Here is a 21,630-nt window from a genome sequence, read left to right as displayed (position 1 = left end):
CTGCCAGCAGCGACCTCGTGTTGGGGGAGCGCAGCCTTCGTGCGGTTTTATTTACACCGCGGGAAGCGGCCGCCGCCGCGAGTCCACATGCCTCCTCCACCCCCGGTCCATTGTTCACGGGCACCCCGTCGCTCCTGATTCTTTAGTTCTGGCTTAAAATTAAACCAGATGCTGTAGAAGATTCTCCCAGATTCTTAACATCAGACACCTGCTGGTCTTCATTTTCCTAAACACTGGTTTTTATAAACCGGCAGTTTACTCTGATGCAGAAGAGCAGTTTCAGTGAATTTGAAAGCATAGAGGAAAGGCTGAACATTATTCTGTTTTTATAACCGAACGTGTGGTTCAATGGCGAGACGGACAGCAGCCTCTGGAGCCCGGAAGGAGAAGGGGAAGAAGAGCAGAAAGGAGGGGCTGCAAGTCATCTGGGGACAGGCGTTGTCCTCACCGCAGAACTAAGGATGCTCCCTGCACATCACCGGGACAGCCGCCTTCTCTTTGGGCGACTGTGCAGCATTTGACGCTTCTGAGCGCAGCGTCTTTCGTGGACTGTATGGCTGGACTCCCCTGGTTCCATTCCTGCTTCTCACGGTCCCTTTTCTGCTGCTTCTCTCTGTCCTTGCGGCCGTGTCCCCGTCGTCATCTGGGTTATCACACAAGTCTCCAGACGCTCTTCGCTGCTTCCGGCCTCCTCCCCTGACATCTGTTGTTCCCCCCACCAGGCTGAGTGTTTTAAACACTGCTTTTCTTTGGCCATTTGCCCTACACAGACCCCTGGCGGCTTCCCACTGACTCGAAGCCAGCTCCTCGGCGTGGAAGTCTGTGCCCTCGAGGAGCTGCCCCATCTCTGACCCCTCAACACGCTCCCCCTCTGCCTCGGCCAGTTTCTCTGCTGGCTGGCGTTCCCACACCCCCCACCCTCCCCGGGTCAGCGCCAGGGCTCACTGCTCCCCCCACTCCACCTGCCGGACCTGCCCTCCTTCCAGGGCGACTGTAAGTCTGTGCTTCTGTGTGCTTTGGCCTGAGGCTCACCAGTTCCATGGTGATCTCTCCCTCTCTCGAATCCCACCGCCCCTGTGTTCCTTTTCTTCGTGTGACATCAGGCAGAAGGGAGTGGACTTTTAGGGACCACCACCCATGTGCCAGCTGCTCAGTGTGGGTGGACTGAGCACTTCTTACAACAGCACTTTTAGATGTGCCCGTCCCCAGTGCACCAGTCAGGGGTTAGGTTCACGGACGGTGTGCCATTAAGTGGAGCAGCCGGGCTTTAATCCGAGTGTGTTTCCAGAACCCTGATCCACCGTACTGCCTCCTGGGATCTTCCCAGCCTTGCAGCCGGACACAGCTCCTCCTGGGTGTGCCTTGTCCAGCAGCCCTCGGGCTCGTTCTCTGTGGCATCCAACTTGCCCCCCCTGCAGATGGATATCTGAACACAGACTGAGCAACCGGCAGGTTCCCTTGTGACATTGAAGCCCCAGGCCGCCTGACCCCGAAGCTGCTCTCTTTAGTCCTGAGAAGTAACCAGACTTCTGCCACGGCGGAGAAACGAGCTGGGGACGGTGTCGCTGGGAGTCAGCGTGTTCTGTGTCCCGAAGCACCCACCTTGCAGAGGCTTCTGCTCTCCGTCTGCCCCGGAGACTCTCCCAGAGATACCGTTAACCGTTAAGCCCTGGGGTCGCTTAAAAGTCACCACTGTGGGGCGCCCGGGGGCTCAGGCGGTTTAGCGGCCGACCTCGTTCGGCGCAGGTCATGATCTCGCGGTTCTTGAGCTCGAGCCCCGAATCGGGCTCTGTGCTGGCAGCTCGGAGGCTGGAGCCTGCTTCGGATTCTGTGTCTCCCTCTCTCTGCCCTTGCCCTGCTCGTGCTTTGTCTCTCAAAAAGAAGTAAAACATAAAAAAAAAAGAAAAAGAAAAAAAATTCACCGCTGCGAATTATTACCTGTAAGGACCTACTGCCTCCTGGGTCTTGTTCAAAGGACGCTGGTCAGAACCGTACTCGGCACGTTTTTTGCGCTCGGGGGCCTGACAGACATTTGTGTGAGGATAAAGGAGCCAATTGATGAGAATCTTGCGGGCCCGCAAGTCTCCCTTTACAACTGTTCTTTAAGAAAATGTCTTGGAAAGTGGGGCGCCTGGATGGCTCAGTCGGGTAAGCATCCATCTTCAGCTCAGGTCATGATCTCACGGTTCGTGGGTTCGAGCCCCGTATTGGGCTCTGTGCTGACGGCTTAGAGCCTGGAGCCTGCTTTGGATTCTGTGTCTCCGTCTCTCTGCCCCTTCTCTGCTTGTGTTCTGTCTCTCAAAAATAAACATAAATAAATAAAAGCATCCTGGACAAGCGCTGCCTGAGAACATCCTCAGTGCACATTACATTCTAATCGTGCCCTCAGACCTACAGAACGCCGAGGGGCCTGGTCTCCGTGATATTATTTCTATCCGATCTCTGTCCAGCTTAACTTAAGCTGGTTTGGGACCCCAGTGTTGGAGTAGGCAAGTTATTTTCACCAAATGGGAGACCCAAGAGGATGCGTGTCACACCAGCAGGAGGAAGCCCAGAGCAGAGGCCGCTGTCCCATGCTCGCCACCCCCAGGAGTCCCCAGACCGCTCTGCAAAGACAGGCTGCCCTGCGGGCTGCTCTTTCCACAAGTGAAGAGATGACTCCTTACGCGACGTGCCGCCCCAGCATCCAGGACCCCCTCTCACTTACCATCTGTCCAGAGCCAGAGGCTGTGCTGTCTCGGAGGTGCTAGGAGAGGACCGACAAGCCGTTGAGCGTAGAAAGAGAAGCAGACTTTGCATCCTGCCGCTTGGCTTCAAGCACCTACATCCTGGAACGTTTCATGACGCAGAGCTCCTTTTGAGATTGCAGACGGAAACTATTACAACTCGAGTGCTTTAACTCTCACCATCTATAGAAAATGAAAAGGATTCTGTTTTCTGCCGCAGATCTGCTCTTACTATATTGAACACGAGTGGGCTATAGCAAGAAGATGAATTAAACAGAGGGGAAGTTCTATTTTCTCAGGACCTCCCACCGGCCCAACTAGGTGCTCTGCGCCCATCAGCTCTCAGAGTCATCACAGCGGCCGTGTGGACCCCCTCCCTGGCCCCTCTGTATCTCCAAGGACACTGGGACTTGGGAAGGTGAAGTCCTTGCCCCCAGCTACGAGGTGCTCTGAGCCAGGCTGGCTGCAGTACCCCTGCGTCTTCTGCTGTGCTGCCCATGAGCATCTTACAGGCAGAGGGATCTCCAGGAGCCGAAGGGATGAAGACACCCAGAGACTTCTCCGTGTCCTCAGACTTCAGGAATTTAAGTCTCCCAGCCCCGTCCTGGTAACATTTCAGCTCTGTATTTCCAGTTTCTTCCAAAGGGAGAGCTAGCCCCAGATCTTGCACTTGAATTGATTTGCCGTTTGGAATTTTTGCCTCGCTGGTACTACCGAAGTCAGAGAATTACGGTCCTCTGTGTTCCTGAGATGCCAAGGAGGAAGAGGGCTGCAAAGCCCATCATCCATGCCCAGTGTTGGGTGTGCTGCCTCTGAGCCAGCTCGGCCCACCGGAGAGGGCGTTTCGTAGCCCCCCCCACCCCCCGCGAACCCCTCTAGAAGAGGGGGTCTGTTAACCACTCCCGCCGTCCATGCCTGGCACACTCCTAGCCAAGCTCTCCCACGGCCAGTGGGAGTTTTCTGTGTGGCGGCCTGGGGCTCTATGTATCGCTGCCTAGAAATCTGACGTGGGCGTGTCCCCGAGGTGCGGCTCTTCACCTCCTGGATTGCAGATCGGAGCAGTGCAGCTCCAAGTAGTAACAGTCGTGGGGCAGCCTGGGACTGACAGGTTAGTGGCGGGTCCCCTCCTCAAACAGGTTGACTTCTAACCCTGACCCCTCCCCTTCTCACCGTCACCTTCACTGTGAGCCCCTTAATGGCTCGGGGGAGCCCAAGGCTTGTGCAGGCGCCCCTGCTTCTCACTGGGGGGCGGGGGGCGAGCTCTCTGCTCCCCACCCGCGCCCTGCTTACGCCTGGGCCTTTGGGCCTCGACTGGGTCTCAGGACGGCTTGCGCTGCCTTCTTGTGGGGGCAGCCGCCTTTTAGTAGAACACCCATCCACACACGGTGGGGAAGTGTGAATTCTCCCTCCTCTCTCCCAAAAAAAGGTTAAGGGAAAATTCCTGATAGAAAACAGCGTGCAGTTTGTGTTACCGAAGTGCTTGTGCAAATGCAGTTTTGTCTACTTCCCTATGAACGGTCAGATTTGCGTTTCTTGTAAGGACACAAGCACTCCTCACCTGTCTTAGTTTATAGGAGGTCATTTCCCTTTATTCCTTTCATCCTGGCGTGGATTCAGTATGTAGCGGGAGTGACCCGCTAGAGAAGCATCTGAAAGGTCAGGGGCTTCGGTGAACTGCTTGGGAAAAAGCAATCAGACTGGAAGTCTTGCTGCCTCTTACTAAGTTCCTCAGAACCTGCCAGCTGCTGTCAGATCAGGGTTAGGAGGCCCGTAGTTCGGCTTGCTTCCCCTGCCGTTCCCCCGAGCAGCTCAGACCACAGCGGACATGCGCACCCTGACCATAAAAGCGGACAGCCCGAAGCCATTGCGCTTGGTTTGGATGTGCTGTGACTGTTTTCTCTTGCTTGACCACATGTGAAGTTTTCACGTGAGGAGAGGAATGCATGCAAGCCCTGTTTATTCTTCAGAAGAAGCCAGTCTCAGGGCGCCTGGGGGGAGGGATCGGTCGAGCATCCGACTTCAGCTCAGGTCATGATCTCAGAGTTCATGGGTTCAAGCCCCACGTCGGGCTCTGTGCTGACGGCTCAGAGCCTGGAGCTGCTTCAGATTCTGTTTCCCTCTCTCTCTGCCCCTCCCCCACTCGTACCTTGTCTCTCTGTGTGTCTCAGTGATAAATCAGCATTAAAAACTTCTCTAAACGAGAAGAAGAAGAAGACGGTCTCGGGGAGCAGTGGCTAGATCTGATTACCTGGCGGAGGACACCAGGGCCCTGCTGTGGCCACCCCCCACCCCCCGCACCGTGTGCCCGTAACACCCGGAGCCTGGCTTCCCAGAGATCAAGAACTGGTCACCACGATGCATGCGAATCCGAGGGGGTGTTTGCCACAGCTCAGCACCCTTGAATCCCAAGCTCCTTCCCCTCAAACACCTCGCTACAGTTTCTTTTCTGCTCTAAGTAGATAAGGACGCTCTTCTCCCTCTGGTTGCCCTCAGCATGTTCTTCCTTTCTTCAGATACCTCTAATCTGTTCGGCAACAGCGGGGCCAAGACATTCGGTGGATTTGCCAGCTCGTCCTTTGGAGACCAGAAGCCTGCCGGCACTTTCAGCTCTGGAGGGGGAAGCGTGGCATCCCAAGGCTTCGGGTTCTCGACTCCAAATAAAACAGGTACTCTGCCAGTTGTTCGCTGGGGTTCTTTTTAAACGTACATTTACATACACCTCGATGCCTGGAAGGAGAGCTCTCAGGCGCCTCTCACCGGGGCAGGACTGGAGTGTGGATAAAGGCACTTTCTCTCCCCAGCTCACTTTCATATTTACAGAGTGTCTACTGTGTCCCCAGCGCTGCTCGAGGTCTCCCAAGACCTGTTTAAAGCGCAGAGTGCATGTAGTGGAACCCTTAAGAGAACTCTGTGTTCTTAGGACAGAAAGCATTGTAAATATCTAGCAAGTGCAGCACAAGCAAAGTAAGGGACTATGTAAGACCACGATAAGTAAACTGCAAACCAGGAAGCAGCCGGGTCCCATTAGCAGTACTGGACAAGACAGATGATCTGACTAGTTTTGGGGGGTTCTTTAAGAAATTTTTTTAATGTTTATTTAGTTTTGAGACACCAAGAGAGACAGAGCATAAGTGGAGGAGGGGCAAAGAGAGAGGGAGACACAGAATCCGAAGCAGGCTCCAGGCTCTGAGCCGTCAGCACAGAGCCCGATGCGGGGCTCAGACCCACAAACCATGAGATCATGACCTGAGCCGAAGTCGGACACTCAACCGAGCCACCAGTATGCTTTGATCTGGCTGGTTTTTATGTCTGTTTCATTTGTCCTCTTTCCCAGATCACTTTTTTTTTTTGCTTTTGAGCATAACGTACATAAATCTTCACACAACATGTACGGCATCCACTTCCCACAAGTAGACGGACCACTTACTCCTCACAGGTGCAACGCCCCGCTGGAATCCAGAATAAAGAGCGTCACCAGCACTCCTGCGTACCCAGCATTGCTTCTAAAGTCCACGCTGGAGACTGTGCGGCGGTCTCTAATCATATACTACGTGTAGAATTTAACAGTTTAAAGGACAGTATGTGTTCAGATAAAAAGAAAGCGCAGCCTGGCTCTCTGCCCTGTGTTTGTGTCGGCCCTGCAGCGGGGCCACATTCCTGCCCCCGCTTCATGACCAGTCGTGTGGAAAGAGCCCCCCACCCCCACAAAAGATGAGAGGCGCAGTGCGGGGAGATGCTTGTGGAGAAAGGAGCTCTTTGAAGCAGACTCCCCGAGGGAGAGCGGACAGGAGGCTTCTCCCTCTTGCGTATGGGAGCCTTTGAAATGGTATGAGTCCTGAGGAAGGACCCTGCCGAGGACCCGACGCACGGGTGGCTCTGACTTAGGACCACCCTACATGAGTCCTTGGAGTCCCACCTTTTAGACCCTAAATTGCTCTCGTTCCCTAGCCTGTGCTCCTTGACTCCCACCTGTGGCTTGAGTCCGTTAGTCTTTGGTTTGCCAGTTTTCAGAAATGCACGGGACAGGAGTACCAGCTTTGCTTTGCCGCCACCCTTCCTCACAGGACCTCTCTGGGTCCTAGTTAACAAAGCAAACATCCGACTAAGAAATTATAGTTCATCTGGGTGCCTAGGTGGCTCTGTTGGTGATTGGCCAACTCGATCTCAGCTCAGGTCTGATATCAGGGTTGTGAGTTCAGGCCCCACATTTATGTTAAAGTAGGCTCTGCCTACTTAAAAAACAAAAAGAAAAAAATTTTAGTTTATTTTTTTTAAGGAACCAGATGAGGTTTTATTTGGTTCACATATCGTTCCTTATCCTGGGATCAGGATTGACTTGGAATCTTAGGCTCTTATTTTTTTGGTCATATAGAAAGTCTGTCTTCCCGCCTTTCAGAACGTTGTTCCTGTTCGCTTGTTCGCCCCGTAAAAGCCCCCAGACTGAGGGTCCCCAGCAGAGAAAGCTATCTCCTAAGTACAGGGGTGAATGACAGTGGTGACAGCCACAAAGGTGACAGAGAGGGTGGAGGAAGACCATGTCCCCTGGGCTCCTGTGGTCTGACTCTCACTGCAGACGTAGGGCCGTTTTCGGGGGGCTCTTGCCGTAGAAGGAGGTACCCCAGGGTCCTACACTCAGAGGAGCATCCTTCCTGCCCAGGTGGAAGTGGATGCCGGAGACATCACGACTGGCGTTTTGCTTTAAGACGGATTTTAGGTGGACCATTTCACTGGGTCTTTGAAATTCCAGAAGCATCCAGCCTCCCGTATGATACAGTTGCCTTAAGAAATAACAGTGATGGAGATGACTTGAGGGGTGGAAGCAGAGAGGGGCAGGATGCTGTGCGCAGCCCACCGGGATGCCCACCCCCCGCTGCCCTGTTGCCGGGGTCCCAGTGGAGGGAGGCTGGGTGACACAGGCAGTTCGAGGGTGGGCGCCCTCTGGAGTCCCGTCGCTCAGCCCCAGTGCTGCCACGACCAGCGGGCTGGACGGCGACGAGTGGCCTTCTGTTCTTCTTGCCTCAGTGTTTTCTGAGCCTGTTTCCTCACCTGTGAGGCGGGGACCCCGGGCTTGTCGGGAGGATTGAGGCAAAGGGCTGGGCAGCACCCGGGGCACCGGAGCTGGCACGGAGACCTCGGCCAGTCGGGTCTCTTATTATCGCTGACTGTTAGCAAACTTCTGTTTCATTACTGTGGCCCAGCTTTGTTGTTTGGGGTACTGTGTGTGTGTGTGTGTGTGATGTGAGTGTGTATGTGATACGTGTGTGTGTGTGGTTTGTGTGGCAGGTGTATGTGGTGAGTGTGTGGTGTAGATGTATCTGTAGTATGTGTGGTGAGGGGGTGTGTGATGTGGGAGTGCATGTGGCGTGGGTGTGGGGGGGTGTGGTGTGTGTGTCTATGATACATGTCTGCGTGGATATGTGGGGGCGGTACTGTGTGTGTGTCTGGTGTGTGTGTGTGGATGTGGGGGGAGGGGGCACACCTGCGTGCGTGTGTGTGTGTTGTGTGTGTTTATCCCCCTGCCCCGGTTTACTTTCTGTGTCGTGGTGACTTCTCATCTTTCACTCGCCTCCCACCAACGAGCCTGCGTCGTGCGCGCTCAGGCACCAGACACAGAGCTGCGTCTAGGAAGAAGGCGTAAGGGGATCTGAGATCGGTCGTAAATTATTCAGCTGCAAGGGTTTTTTAGCACTTTTTTTTTCCAGTCTCTCGTGTTTGTAACCCAACAGTCTCCATTATCATGGCTTGGAATTTCACTCAGGGTTTTAAAATCTAGAATGCTAACTCAAACCGGAGCATGAGCAAAACTTATCCTCACTGGCAACGGTAAATAAACGCAGGAGTGAGCCACCAAATAACAAATAACCAGAGAATCCAGCTCGCAGCCCTTCCCACCCAGAGTCTGACCTTTCCCGAGTCAGGTAGCAGAAACTTGTGGTGTGATTATGCTCATGTAAGGCCCCAGCCGCCCCTCTGACAGCAGGACCGGCCTCCTGAAAGGGGTGACCATATAGTGTCCCTGGCGCCTCGTTACCGCGCCGATGCTGATCCCCTTCCCTTCAGCTTGTCGCCCCCTCGGCCAGTGCTCGTGTTAAGAGACTCCTCTCTAGAGCATTCTATTCAACAGACACTCACTGGGGGTCTCTGCTCATAGCCTAAAACGAGGTAAGCGGCATCTTGGGGGTGGGGAGCCCCCTCAGGGGCAGAAGGAAGCGCCCGGCGCGGTGGACGTCTCCGCCGCCTCGCAGACCAGCCTGTGTGCGTGTCCCCCGCCCCCCCCCGGGGCCATGTCCACCTGGGTGGCAGGGGATCAGGCTCTGGTGGCCGTCCTCAGGCCCAGGCGGTGGCCGTCCCTCGTTTCTCCAGCAGCCCTCCCCCACAGAGGAAGTTCGCTGCACTTTTTTATCGAGGAGGGGTGGCTCCTGCCTGCGGAGACAAAGCGGTTTGGAAGAAATTTTTCTGTGAGGAGAGACGTGAGAACCGTAAGGCTTTAAATAAATAAGAAGCCCTGGTGCCGTGCGCCCCTCCGTCTCTCCTGTGCCCCAGTTCGCCCCTTCTCCCCGAGAGCAGACTCGGAGCCTGTAGCTTCGTAAACGTGGATCTTCATGAAGCTAGGAGTCTTGCCTGTGTCGTGACAGTAATCACATTTGTCACCCCTGTCATCCCTGACACTCTGGCAGGAAGTGGAATTTTCAGGAATGCCTTTTCAGCGCGGCGTGCCCGAACAGCACAGTGGCACTGGGCAGGGCTCAGAAATGCGCCAGGTCGGTTCTTGGTGACCCTCTGGCTCCACGAGGCTTGCCCGTGGGCGGGGCCCAGGGTCCCCGGGGCAGACTCGAGGCCTGCTGGGGTCTGAGAGTTCCCGGAGCCTCCCCGGCGGCCCCGCCCCCTCTGCTAGAGATGGGGGGTCAGTATTTAGAAGGGCTGTTGCCCCCCACTGTGCTTTTTGGCATTTGAACGTCTAACGTATTTATCCCTTTTTTCTTCCTCTTTGATTTGATTTCTCACCGCTCACTGTCTTCTCTTCCTGTCTCCTTTCTTTTTTCCCTGTTTCTGTTTGTTTGCCTCTGTTTTGCTCAGGTGGCTTCGGTGCTGCTCCAGTGTTTGGCAGCCCTCCTACTTTTGGGGGATCCCCTGGGTTTGGAGGGGTGCCAGCATTCGGTTCAGCCCCAGCCTTTACAAGCCCTCTGGGCTCGACGGGAGGCAAAGTGTTCGGAGAGGGTACTGCGGCCGCCAGCGCAGGAGGATTCGGGTAAGCCCCCCGGGGGGGCGGGGGGACCTCGGGACCAACCGACAGCACTGGGGGCCGGGATCCCGGCTTTAGAAAGACCGTTCTCGCGTTTTCCCCCTCCTGACTGCGCTGAAGCCCCCTCCCTCAAGATCGGCAAACGATCAGTCCAGGGCTCCCGTTCCTCCCTGGGGAGGCTCGTTTCTCCCCAGCCAGAGTCTGCCGAGCATGCGGGTGGGCGGGAGCGGGGTTGCCATCCCCTGGAAACGCGGCGTGCTGGTCGGCGGACGGACCCCTGTTCTCCTGGTGGGACTAAAGGATGGTCAGAGAAAGAGAAGCAGTCCCTCCTGGCTACGTCCTGGCCGGGATTGCCCCTGCATGGCGACCAAAATGAACCGTTTCTGCCACATTCTTTCCTCTTGGGATTGTTGCTGTCTACCTGTTGTCCTTAGGCAAACCCCTCCTGTGTCCCTGGCTCCGCTCAGACCCCCAGAGTGGGCACAGTCCCACGGGCCAGCCACGTTCCACACGGGGCGCTGCCTGGGCCCCTCTGCACATTTCGGAGTCAGTGATGCTCAGTCTTCAAGGCTGCTCTGACTGCCTTGTGCACATCTTCCCTTAAAAATGCCATATTAGGGATTGGCTTTGAAGGGAGCCAGAAATTCTATCTGGTTGCCAAAACCCCAAGAGGAGAATAAATGGCTCTCACCGCACCACAGAGTTCCAATAAAACGTATGTGGGGGTGATGACAAAGTGACTCGTTCAGGAGCCCCGGCCCCGGGCGCAGGGCTCAGGGTGTGGAAGGCTGAAGACTGGGGGAGACCATGGGGGCTTCGTCTGGGGGAGCAGGCAGAGCACCTGGGGTGAGCCTTGGGGAGGTGATGGCCTCTTCTGGAAAGTAAACCAAAGTATGTTCTCACTCATACCCTTTCCCTCCACGAAAGACGCCAGTGCAGAAATGCTGGCCGCTTTCAAGAAGGTGAGCAAGTTGATGTATTGCTTCCTGGATTTCATGTAGAGACTGCAAGTTCTTTTAAGTTTCCCCCAGGAAACGCCAAGAATTAAAGTTAAGAAAAGCTTTTAAAGGCGTGTTGGGGCCAGCAGTGTTGTTGGCGGGTTCCGACGGACCCTGAGGTCTGCAGGGACCGCCCCGCACAGACCGCTGCGGACTTGGAGGCCTTGGGGTTGACTGGGAATCTTGAAGTTTTATTTACTTATTTGAAACCTGCTATTCTCTTTACCAGTAGAAAAGTATTGTATTCTGCCTTGGGAGGGGGGCTGACCAGCTGGTTCATTCCATTCTGTCAAAGAGGGCTGACAAGTACCAACTCTGGCCCGAGAAGTCCCGGGTCCCTGGTCTGCCCCTGGCGGACAGCTGAGGAGCCCCCACCATGGGGCAGGGACAGAGCAGGAGCAGTCAGGACCCCCGTGAGGGTCTGCTCACAGAAGACCCTCACCTCATCGTGGGAGGTCCGCAGAGTCAAGATCCAGAGAGGAGCTGAAGACCAGTAATTGGGGGCCAGGCTTATGAATGAGAAGTGTCCAGGCGCTGGGTGAAGTTCAAGAATTATCAGAGAGAGAGAGAGAGCAGACATTGTAGGGCTGCTTAACTTCCAGATGACCCGAACTTCCGGACGGGGATAAAAGCTGACACGCTGGACCGGTTGGATTTGGGGGACCGTGCCCCCACCCTCTTCCTTCCAAGGCCGAGATGGGCCCTGGGCCCTGGCCCGTGCTTTCTGAGAGGTCGCAGGTTTAAACCAAGCGCGTCCCCCTCGATTCGCACGTGCTGTGCGTGCCGCCCCAGAGCTCCCGGGGGCCGAGCGTGTGGCGGCGGTGCCCGCGCGGCTGCCCTGACCACGGCCCGTCTCTCCCCGGAACCCAGGTTTGGGAGCAGCAGCAACACGACCTCCTTCGGCACGCTGGCAAGTCAGAACGCCCCGACCTTCGGGTCCCTGTCCCAGCAGACCTCGGGATTCGGGACCCAGAGCAGGGGCTTCTCCAGCTTCGGATCCGGCGGAGGAGGTAGGTGGCCAGACATTGTTCCCTCGGCGTAACCCCCCGCCCCCGCCCTTTCCTTTAGAAAACGCCTGCCCCCCACCCCTCGCAACCACACGAGTGGTTTTTTGCCTGGCTGTTCGGTGTCGTATTCTTTGGGCCGAAAGTGGTTGAAAGACAAGATGTGCTTCTTTTCGGCTTTACTTAGATGTGTGACATTGTACCCTTTCTTACGAAAGAAAGAAAAGACGGACTTGATTTTCTCTCAGGATCTGAGAACCCAAAATAATAACCATCTTACTAAACCTTGGTTTAAAAAAGCAAGCCGGCAAACTCAAAAAATAAGGCATAGAGACTTGATGAAACGTCTCTTGAGTTGTTAGCCCTCTCCTCTTCAGAGAGCAGACCACGCGCATTCTGCTTTTGCGTGTGCAGCACTCCACAAGGGACAGGAGCGAGGCGGGGGCGCTGTTTCACAAATGAGGCCAAAATCCCCAGGCGGCCTCTTTGCCCGAAGGGCCAGAGAGTGAGCAGCAGGGCTGGGCCTGGACCACGTGTCTTTGCTGCTCCGGCCTCACCAAGAAGCCGCAAGCAATGGCAGATGAAAGACAGTTTCCTAACGAAAGGGGTCTGTGTGGCCCCACAACCGCCGAGTGGGAGGCGCCGTGCCTGGGCCCCACTGCCCACACTCGGCACAGGGGAGGGGGGAACCCAGAAGGGCCCTTCACCCACGTCCTGGCCTGCGGGTGCGCCTCCCAAGGGCGGGTGCTCACTTCACTCCGCCCTTTCCGTCTTTTTCAGCATTCACCTTTGGATCATCTAACTCGTGAGTGCCCATCTCCAGCTTCCAGCCATTGGACGGGAGGGAGGAGTGTGTGGCATGTGAAAACGTGTGGCTACAAACCTTTGCTCTGTTTGTACATTTTTATCCGCTTTTCCCGTTTCCTGTTGTATCTGTCTGTCCTGGATGCATGGGGCGTCGGCGCCGGGTTTTGGGTTCTGTGGACCTGCTACTCTCGTTAGGAAAATGGCAGAAGGTGCCAGGCCTAGCCTACTCGAGGGCCACGCGTAAGAGAGAGAAGAGCGTGCCTCCCGATGAGCAAGGCCTGGGTGGTGGGCCCCGAGCGGTGCTGCTCCTCAGTTCCCCATTGGGGGCCCAGAAGCCTCATGCTGCCGCCGGCCTCCAGGGCCATTGCCACGCCTTATTTTTGATCCTCACTCTATGCTTCTGCGTGGAATCGCTGCCATCAGCGGCCCGAGTCCTGACCGCTGGCGGCTGCATGAGCCCCGAGGCCCTTCTCCGCACAGCCGCTGACCTCCCTCTCTCCCGGCGCTTCCTTGCAGGTCTGTCCAGGGCTTCGGCAGCTGGAGAAGCTGAGGGGGTGTCCTCGTGCCTTCCTGGGACCAACTGCGCTCCCGGCGCCTCGTCCCCGAGCGGCACTGGCGAGGTCCTGGCGCATGGACTTTCTCCCTGAAGCACCAGGAAGAAACAGCAGATACCAAAACTCCAGACGCTTGATGGCTTGTCTGTTTCATTTTCTGTTTTCTGTTTCGGTTGTCGTGTGACCCCGCCTGGACCCCCGTTTATTAAACTCTTTGGTCTGTTTTCGTGCAGAATGTATGTGGGCTTTGTCAGGTCACAGCCTCAGAGAGAGGTGTCCTCAGTGCTGTGGCTCCAGAACCCTCCCCGGCCTGCTGGCCGCAGTGCGTGTCTTTAAGGACGGCACCGGAAGTCCCCGGCGAACGAGTCGATGCAGGAAGTGGGCAGGCGGGAGCTTCTCCCCGGTGCCCCCTGTCTCCTTGGCCTGGGCCCTCGCGTAGGCCACCTTTTTGAGGCCATGACGCAGTATCTCTTTTGTGGTCGGGTGGAGGGAAAGAAGCTCACGCAGGCGTCAGCTGAGTTTTAGAAGAGGCAGCAGCTCCTTCGGTGAAAGCCCAGGTCGCCGCGAGGCCAGTGCCGATGACGGGGCCGCGTGGCCGCGCAGCGTGGCTCTGGGCGCTATGTGTCCCTCGCCCATTCCCTCTGCCCTGCAGAGGAGCGATGGAGGAGACGGCCTCTATCTGCAGTGACAGTGACGTTGGGCCCCCACTGGAGCCGCTGTGTGTTAGCAGCAGCGCAGATAACCCTCGGGCAGGCCCTGCTCCCCGACACGGCCAGGCGTCGGCTGGGGTGGCGCGGGGCCCGGCTTCCGTCCCAGCAGGGTACGGGGCATTGCCGTCGTCTTCGGGTCTGGGCACGTTCTACTTCTCAGGCCCGCCATGTCCTAGGCGGCTGCTGACAGACCAGGACCCCCCCCCCCCCCCCCCCCCCCCCCCCCCCCCCCGCCAATTCCAGAGCAGGCGTGAGGGTTCTGTCCTCGCAGGCCAGAGTGCGACCCTGCGTTGGCTCGGGTCTTGGCCGGGGAAGGCCAGGAAGGGTTGTTTAGAGTTGTACATATTGAAAAGTTCTGTTCTTTTAATAAAAGTTCTCCATGCGAATTAGCCTGTCACGTTCCAGCCAGCGTGGTCTGTTGACAGGACGGGCGGACGTTGGGGCAGTGCCCTGTGCCGTGGCTCCCCTGCTGGTCCCACTCCGCCGGGCTCACCTGGGAGCTCTGCGCGAAGGACCGCGCCTGGAGCCCCCGTCCTGCGGATCGGAACACGGGAGGCCCGGAGCTGGGCCCGCGGGCGCTGAGCGGCCCTGTTAAGTTTCAGGACCGCACACCGGCTTAGAGCCACGGGTCCCTGGGTGACTTACCCTTGCTCCCGGCGCGGCCCAGGAGAAGAGAGCAGGGGTCTGTCTGGGCCTGCCGCTAACAGGGGCACCTGCTTCTCTCAAAGCGCTTCGGCTTGAGTCGTTTAACGTGTGCCCTTTGCGGTCCTTGGGGAGCTGAAGAGTCAGCCTCCCCCTGCGCTTTCCTGAGGCCGCCTCGGCTGTGGAGCAGGGGACGGCCCCCACAACGCCCACACAGCCAGACCCGGGGCCTGTTCCTGCCGCCCGCGCTCTCTCCGGGTCACACACGGGGGCCAGCTGGACACGACAGGAACTCAGACTGACTGGGAAGAGCTCGCGGCAGAGGGCCTCGCTGTAGCGGGGGCAAGGTGACGAGAGCGGACTCCTGCCTCGGCACGCCATCCTGCCGACTGGCACCCACAGCGAGCCAGCCTCCTGCCCTCCCGTTTCTCCCCCGAGCCTCTTTTTTTATTAATAGAAGCTGGTCCGGCCTAAACCCTTGACCTTGAATTCTCTGCGTTAATCCTGCATTGAGGTGGCACGTGACATCCTCCATAAGGCCACATAGGCTGCACCCGACCCGGTAACGCCCCTGCCGCTCGCTGCCAGTGCACCAGCCCCTCTGCCTTCCTGTCGGGGTCCTCCCGGCAGCCTGCGTGCATCCACCGAAACCCAAGCTCCCAGGGCCGTGAGCCTGTCCGGAGGAGGGGCAGGCAGGGAGCCGCGGTAGGGGTGTAGGGACCAGGTCCCCACAAGGGGAAGGGACCGCTGGGGCTGCCTGGACCCGGGAAGAGGCCCCCGCTCTTGTCGCGCAGCGGGTGGACAGGCAGCCTCCCTGGCTCCGTGTGCGTTTCTGCTGGCATGGCCCCGGAGAGGCAGGAAAGAACGGGAAGACGCCTTAATGAGCAAGGTCCTGTTTTGCTTGGCTTTTCCAGACACTGGTGTCACATATTCATGCCTGGCGCTCCCAAAGGCACCACGGTGGTAGAGGCCACAAATTGGGTTTCTTGAGGACAGGGGACCCCCCCCCAACCCCCACATAAAGAAGGGCGTGCGTGCAAATCCGCTTGCGTGTCCGTGTGGCTGCGAAGCCTCCGGCACCTGAGTCAGCAGTCCCGTCGGTGCTGTTGGCGTGAGCGTCCTGGTGCTTGCCCTTGGCTTGGCTCTCCGTTTCTGGCAACCTCCAGAGAAGTTTCTAGGTCAGGTCTTTGCGCGCTGCAGGGTGGGTGTGGACTCCGTAGGCTGACCTGGTCCTAACTCCTCACGAGCTCTGTCACCAGAGGCAGATGGAGATTAGGGTGAAGGTTTTGCAAGGGGTCGTTTGGAGCGTTGTGAGGATTGCTTGGCCCAAAGAAGGTTCTCCCCTCACAGGGCCTTGTCTTCCCTCCAGGGGAAAGTTCTGGATTCCTGCTCGGCCCTCTTCCAGCTGAGAATGGGGGGCATCGTCCAGCCCCTTGTCAAACACGGGACACCCCTGGATGAAGGACTGTCCCCCACTAACCAGCTCTGACACCAGAGTGCTCAGCTCTGAGATTCTGGTCGGAGAGCTGACCGGGGCCCTGGAATCCGCTCCTGACCAGCTTCGTGGGTGATGTGGGGGCCGCATTTTGAGAAACCCTTGGACTGCAGTAACCAGAAGTCTCCCTCCAGGGTAAGGGATCTTTCTGAAATTGTCAGTGAGAGACACAGAGGTCAAATTTCAGCTGCTACACACACACACACACACACACACACACACACTGCAGCACAAATGGGCCATCAGCTCCTGATCACTTCCTCTGTGGAGGCCCCCGTGATGCGTGGGACTGGGGAGTGCCTTCCTTGACCTCACCCTCACCCTGCCTCCTGCCATGGCTCCTCCCATTCCTTCCTGCTCCCTCCCGGGCTTGGGCCTCAGTCTCTCCCTTCCCTTGGTGCCGCCATCCCTCAGCTCCGTTACTGTCCCACTGACCGCCTGGCCGGCGCCCCCGAGCACTCGCCCACCCTTCCATTCCGTTCTTTCTGGGGGTTGCCAGCCGGGTCCTGGGCTGGGCTGTCAGGCTCCGTGTCCCCCTCGTCCTCCCTGGTTTGTCTGCCCTTCCCTCCCAGCTTGTGGAATCGGGCAGTTAGACCAGGACTGCTTTAACCCCCGCTTCTGTGTTTGAAAGGTGTCCAACAGGAAGAGCGCCTGGGGGGCTCAGATTTCACAGTTCGTGGGTTCAAGCCCCGCATCGGGCTCTGTGTTGACAGCTTAGAACCTGGAGGCTGCTTCTGCGTCTCCTCCTCTCTCTGACCCTCCCCTGTTCACACTCTGTCCTTTTCTCTCAAAAATAAATCAACGTTAAAAAAAATTGCATTTTCATTAGAAAAAAGAAAGGTTTCCTACGGGAAGTTCATATTCAGCCCGAACTAAAAAGGGCTCTGTGGTCAAGTAAGTTGGGGAAAAGACCAGACAGAACACAATTCAACAGATTTTCCCATTGAAGGGCTCTTTTGAGCCTTTAATATGCAAATTTGCTTTGTAAATGAGTAAGATGAAATAGTCTGCATTTCCCAAATCTTTTCGAGCAGGAGCAGGGAACCTTCCTGCTGGAGCGGGTTCCTGGGAACGCAGGCAGGAGCCGCCCCATCGTTGGTGTCACTGGGCCCACGCGGAGGTCGCTCCCTGCCGGTGGTCGTGTTTCTAGCCCGTGCCTCTCCTGTATTCTGTTATAACGGTGACCGTTCGCTGGATGCTTCCCGTGGGGCCGGGGACCGTCTGTCCTAAGCACTAAACAGGCGTTTTCACGTTTAACCTACAGGCTGGATGCTGTAACCCGCACCTTCTAGATGAGAACGTGAACAGGAGAGTCAGCCACTTGCGGAGTCTTAAGCCGGGTGGGAGCAGAGCCAGGAGGACGCCGGCAGAGCCTCCTTCCCTGCCTGCCACCACCCGCCCCCGCCCCTGTCATCCGGGTCATCCACCAGTGGCTCTCACCACTTTTCTTCCCCCCTATAGTCCTTCATGTCAGAAGAAATACCCGCCTGCTCGTGCCAGAGACACTGCCGCGCCCTGATCATGCCCCGGTCCGGTTACCCCATGCCCGTGAGCCAGCCTTGGACGTGGTCATCATCCATCTAAACCACAGGCTGGGGAGGGGGGTGGGGAGGGGGCCAGAGGCTTAGTCCATCGGCTCACGTTGGGGCGCTCCATGCACAGACGGGGGCTGACTGGCTGCGCTCGATGTGAAGCCATCGACCCTGGAGGAAGCAGCTGGCTTCGTGCCCTTGAGCTGTCTAATCCCGTCCTTCCTGCCGTCTCTTCCGGGGTCTGGCTTTGAGGCTTTCCAGAGTCCCACAGGAGGTCAGCCACAGACCCACCAAGGCGGCAGTTGCTCCATTGTTCAGCCCCTCTCTGCTTATAAATAGAATCCTGTCCATTCCACGGCCCTGGCCAGAGATTCTCCACATTGTTTTCGGCCCTAGATCACCAGCTGCTGTGCGGGGAGGGGGGTGCCGGCAGGAGCCCGCTGCCGCACGCGGCAGCAAGCTGGGCTCTCCCCCCTCACAGTGCCCGCCCCCCCAGCCTCCCCTCGCTGGCCTGGCTGGACGGGGGCCAGGAGGACACAAGAGGTGCTGCTTCCTGCCCTTCCCGAGTTCATGTCCACATTCGCACCCCAGCTTGGCCTTCCACCGAGAGTCCTGACCGTGGCCTGCAGGTCCCACGTCTGGACCCTCCTCCCCCATCCGCCCCCTCCCTCGCCTCTCTGTCCTGACTCTCCAGGCCCCTCTGCACTTTCTCCCTTCTTGATGGCCCGGTGTCCTTCCCACCCCCCTGGGGCTTCCACACTCAGTCCCTGCAGCCGTGCACATCCTCAGGCCGTTCCCACCTGCCGGGCTCAGGTTCAATACCACACTTTCCCCCAACAGCTGCCCGACCCAGACTCAACAGCTCCCCTCTCCTTCTCTCCTGTCGCACTACACTCCTTTGACGCAGGCGCCGCAGTTACATTTATTTGTGGAATCGATCGTTTGATGTCTTTATCTCGTCCCGTCTTCCCCACACCTCCAGAAGTCAGTTCCCAGAGGGCAGGGGCCATGTCAGCCTTGTCTGTCTGCCTACGACAGCGCCAAGACAGCGGGAGTCAGGAGCCGCGGAACAACTTCCCAGGCGGAAGGGAGGACGAGCTCAACAGCCCGACCCCGGCAGGAGATGACAAGGCTTGGGGACGGGTCAGGGGCCCATCACACCAGGGCCACGCGGCGAGGGTGGTGTTAGCACGGGGCCTGGGCCGGCTCTGGTGCTCTCTGCCGAGGCTGACCAGAGCCCCCACCTGTCCCCACTGCCCTGGCCCCAGGAAGGCATTGGCTTGGCACTGCAGCAGCTGTCTGTGACACTCTGGTGACAATGAGCACAGACCAGACACAGGGACCCCTGGGTATGAGGCTCTCTGACACGTGTCAGCTGGAGCGGGTCATGTCCTCTGGCCCAAACTAAAATGGGGCAGATCCTGCCTACCGCACAGGGCAGGTGTGCACGGGCCAGAGGACGGGGCCTGGCACAGCCACTGGACATCCACAGACGAGCCCCGCTGCCCCCTGCCCTGGGCACGGCCACCCCCAGAGCTGACCAGCAGTGCCCACTTCCGGACCAGGCTCCCCAGAGGAGGGGGCAGGGGCCTCAGGCCGAAAGACCCCCCTGGCCCAGGGGAGGGTCCCCTGCACCCCTACCCCACCTTTCAGTCTCTAGGTTTCTGGCCCTGCCCCTTGCTGACCTCACCACCCCAGAGCCCTCCCGCTGGCCAGGGGGGCGTGGAGGGGCAGGGCGGGCCCACTGGATTCCGAGTCACTAGCTACGGCTGACGGGAGCCGTGTGAGCTGATGGAATAGTGTGATTGTCGCCAGACAGCATGGTCGGAAGCATTTAGAATTCTCACGTCTGGAGATGTTTGCTTTTACATTGCTTTCGTTTTCTGAGTTTTAGGGAATAGGATGTGTGCCCCAGTGAGGGAAACGAAAGCGCTGTAACGCGGGGAACTTGACAGCCTGGCCCGAACCCCTCCTGCCCGGGCCCCGTCTGTGTATCAGGTAGCAGCAGCTGTTCGGAGCTGAGCTGAGCCCCGGATCCTCTTCCCCAGGTGAGGGCTTCGCCCATCCGGCCTCGCCTGACTCTCGCCTGTAGGGTTGTCTTTTTTCGTTCTGAGCCATTCAGGAAACAGTAAACATCATCCCCGAGACACGCAAGCCAAGCGGTGCTCAGACTGTGGCGCAGTCGTGAGCATCCCAGATGGCGGGGCCGGCGGTCGTCCTCCAGGAGTGCCTAGTGACTGTCATACTTCCTGTGTGCGGCCCTGGCCAGTACGCCGCCGGCGCGGCACGCACTCCCCACTTCCTCCTCGTGCACGCTGGGCCGGGCCGGGCCAGCCACCCACTTGTCACCCAGGCCGGCTTCTCACCGAGTGTGCTGCTGGCCGTCAGACGTGTGCTCAGGGAGGAGGCGGTCCCGTCGGGGGGACGCAAAGCTGTGCATGTGAGAATTACAGCCTAGCGTTTTAGGGGTTATGGCCATAACCAAAGAGCTAAACTGGGGTCGGCTGCAAGATTGGAGTTACATGGGGGCGCCTGGGCGGCTCAGTCGGTTGAGCGTCCAGCTTCGGCTCAGGTCATGATCCCACGGTTCGTGGGTTCGAGCCCCGCGTCGGGCTCTGTGCTGACAGCTCAGAGCCTGGAGCCTGCTCCCAGTTCTGTGTCTCCCTCTGTCTCTGACCCTCCCTGTTCACGCTGTCTCTCTCTCTCTGTCTCTCAAAAATAAATAAAAAACATAAAATTTTTTTTAAAAATTGGAGTTACGTGGTCTGTTAGCTCTTTATGCTCCGAAACAAACAGAATGGCTGGCCAGCGGTGAGCTCTCTCTCAGAGTATCCCAACTTTGAAAGACACGCCTGCTGGGTCACCTCGCGTAGGAAACATTCTCTGGGTCAGAAAAAGATCCACCGTCAAATCCGTTGTGGTGCATGTTTTGTCTGAGCCTGGGGGGCTCAGTCAGTTAAGGACCAACTTCAGCTCACGTCGTGATCTTATGGCTCGTGAGTTCGAGCCCCGCATCGGGCTCTGTGCTGACGGCTCAGAGCCTGCAGCCTGCTTCGGACTCTGTGTCTCCCTCTCTCTCTCTCTGCCCCTCTCCTGTTTGTGTTCTCTCTCTCTCTCTCAGAAATGAATTAATTTAAAAAACGAAAAAGAAATCAGTGGCTGGAAGTCCCGTCATGGGGACCTGCTCTCCCACGGGTCCTTAGAGTCTCCGGAGGACTGAGGAGTGGCAGGAACATGTGGCCCCCTTGAGGCTTTTGCTTGGCCTCAGAAAACTGTGCCCGTAGCTCAAAGGTACACACCAGGCGGGTCTCTCTCCTCTCACTTCTGGCTGTTTACCGAGATTTGCCCCTAATTGCTTTTGGGGGTTCCTAATGCCCTCACTGCACAATATTCCCCAGCAGAATGGCACCTGTGAAGACAAGATTTCACTTTGCTGCGATCCGTGTTGAAGTGAGGTCTCGGAATGCACTGGACCTGAAATTGGAGCCTGCTGATGGTACACAGAAATTAAAACTCTACCTCAGAAGCAGCTTCTAGTCTGATCTTTTATTTATTCTTTTTTTAAATTTATTTTTGAGAGATAGAAACAGCGCAAGCAGGGGAGGGTCAGGGAGAGAGGGAGACACAGAACCTGAAGCAGGCTCCAGGCTCTGAGCTGTCAGCACAGAGCCCAATGCGGGGCACGAACCCACGAACCGTGAGATCATGACCTGAGCCGAAGCCGGATGCTTAACCCACTGAGCCACCTAGGTGCCCCATTGTTTTTTTTTAACGTTTATTTATTTTTGAGAGAAAGAGAGTGTGAATGGAAAAGGGGCAGAGTGAGAGGGAGACACAGAATTGGAAGCAGGATACAGGCTCTGAGCTGTCAGCACAGAGCCCAGTGCGGGGCTCGAACTCATGAACAGTAAGATCATGA

General features: G+C 57.4%; 1 protein-coding gene across 1 annotated transcript in view; it reads left to right on the top strand.

The window, feature by feature from the left end:
• NUP214 (nucleoporin 214) overlaps window positions 1–14,431 on the top strand; it is a 91,745-nt gene extending 77,314 nt beyond the window's left edge. The window contains exons 32-36 of the mRNA XM_029921055.1: window positions 5,240–5,392; window positions 9,804–9,975; window positions 11,838–11,977; window positions 12,752–12,776; window positions 13,295–14,431. Coding sequence (XP_029776915.1) covers window positions 5,240–5,392; window positions 9,804–9,975; window positions 11,838–11,977; window positions 12,752–12,776; window positions 13,295–13,328 — 524 coding nt within the window. The 3' untranslated portion in view covers window positions 13,329–14,431. The remainder of the gene's footprint in view (window positions 1–5,239; window positions 5,393–9,803; window positions 9,976–11,837; window positions 11,978–12,751; window positions 12,777–13,294) is intronic.
• Window positions 14,432–21,630: the final 7,199 nt, after the last annotated feature.

The sequence above is a fragment of the Suricata suricatta genome, chromosome 13, assembly GCF_006229205.1.
Source record: "Suricata suricatta isolate VVHF042 chromosome 13, meerkat_22Aug2017_6uvM2_HiC, whole genome shotgun sequence".
Taxonomy (NCBI): Eukaryota; Metazoa; Chordata; class Mammalia; order Carnivora; family Herpestidae; genus Suricata; species Suricata suricatta.
The sequence above is the reverse complement of the archived record's forward strand: the minus strand, read 5'-3'. Positions and strand labels throughout refer to the sequence as shown.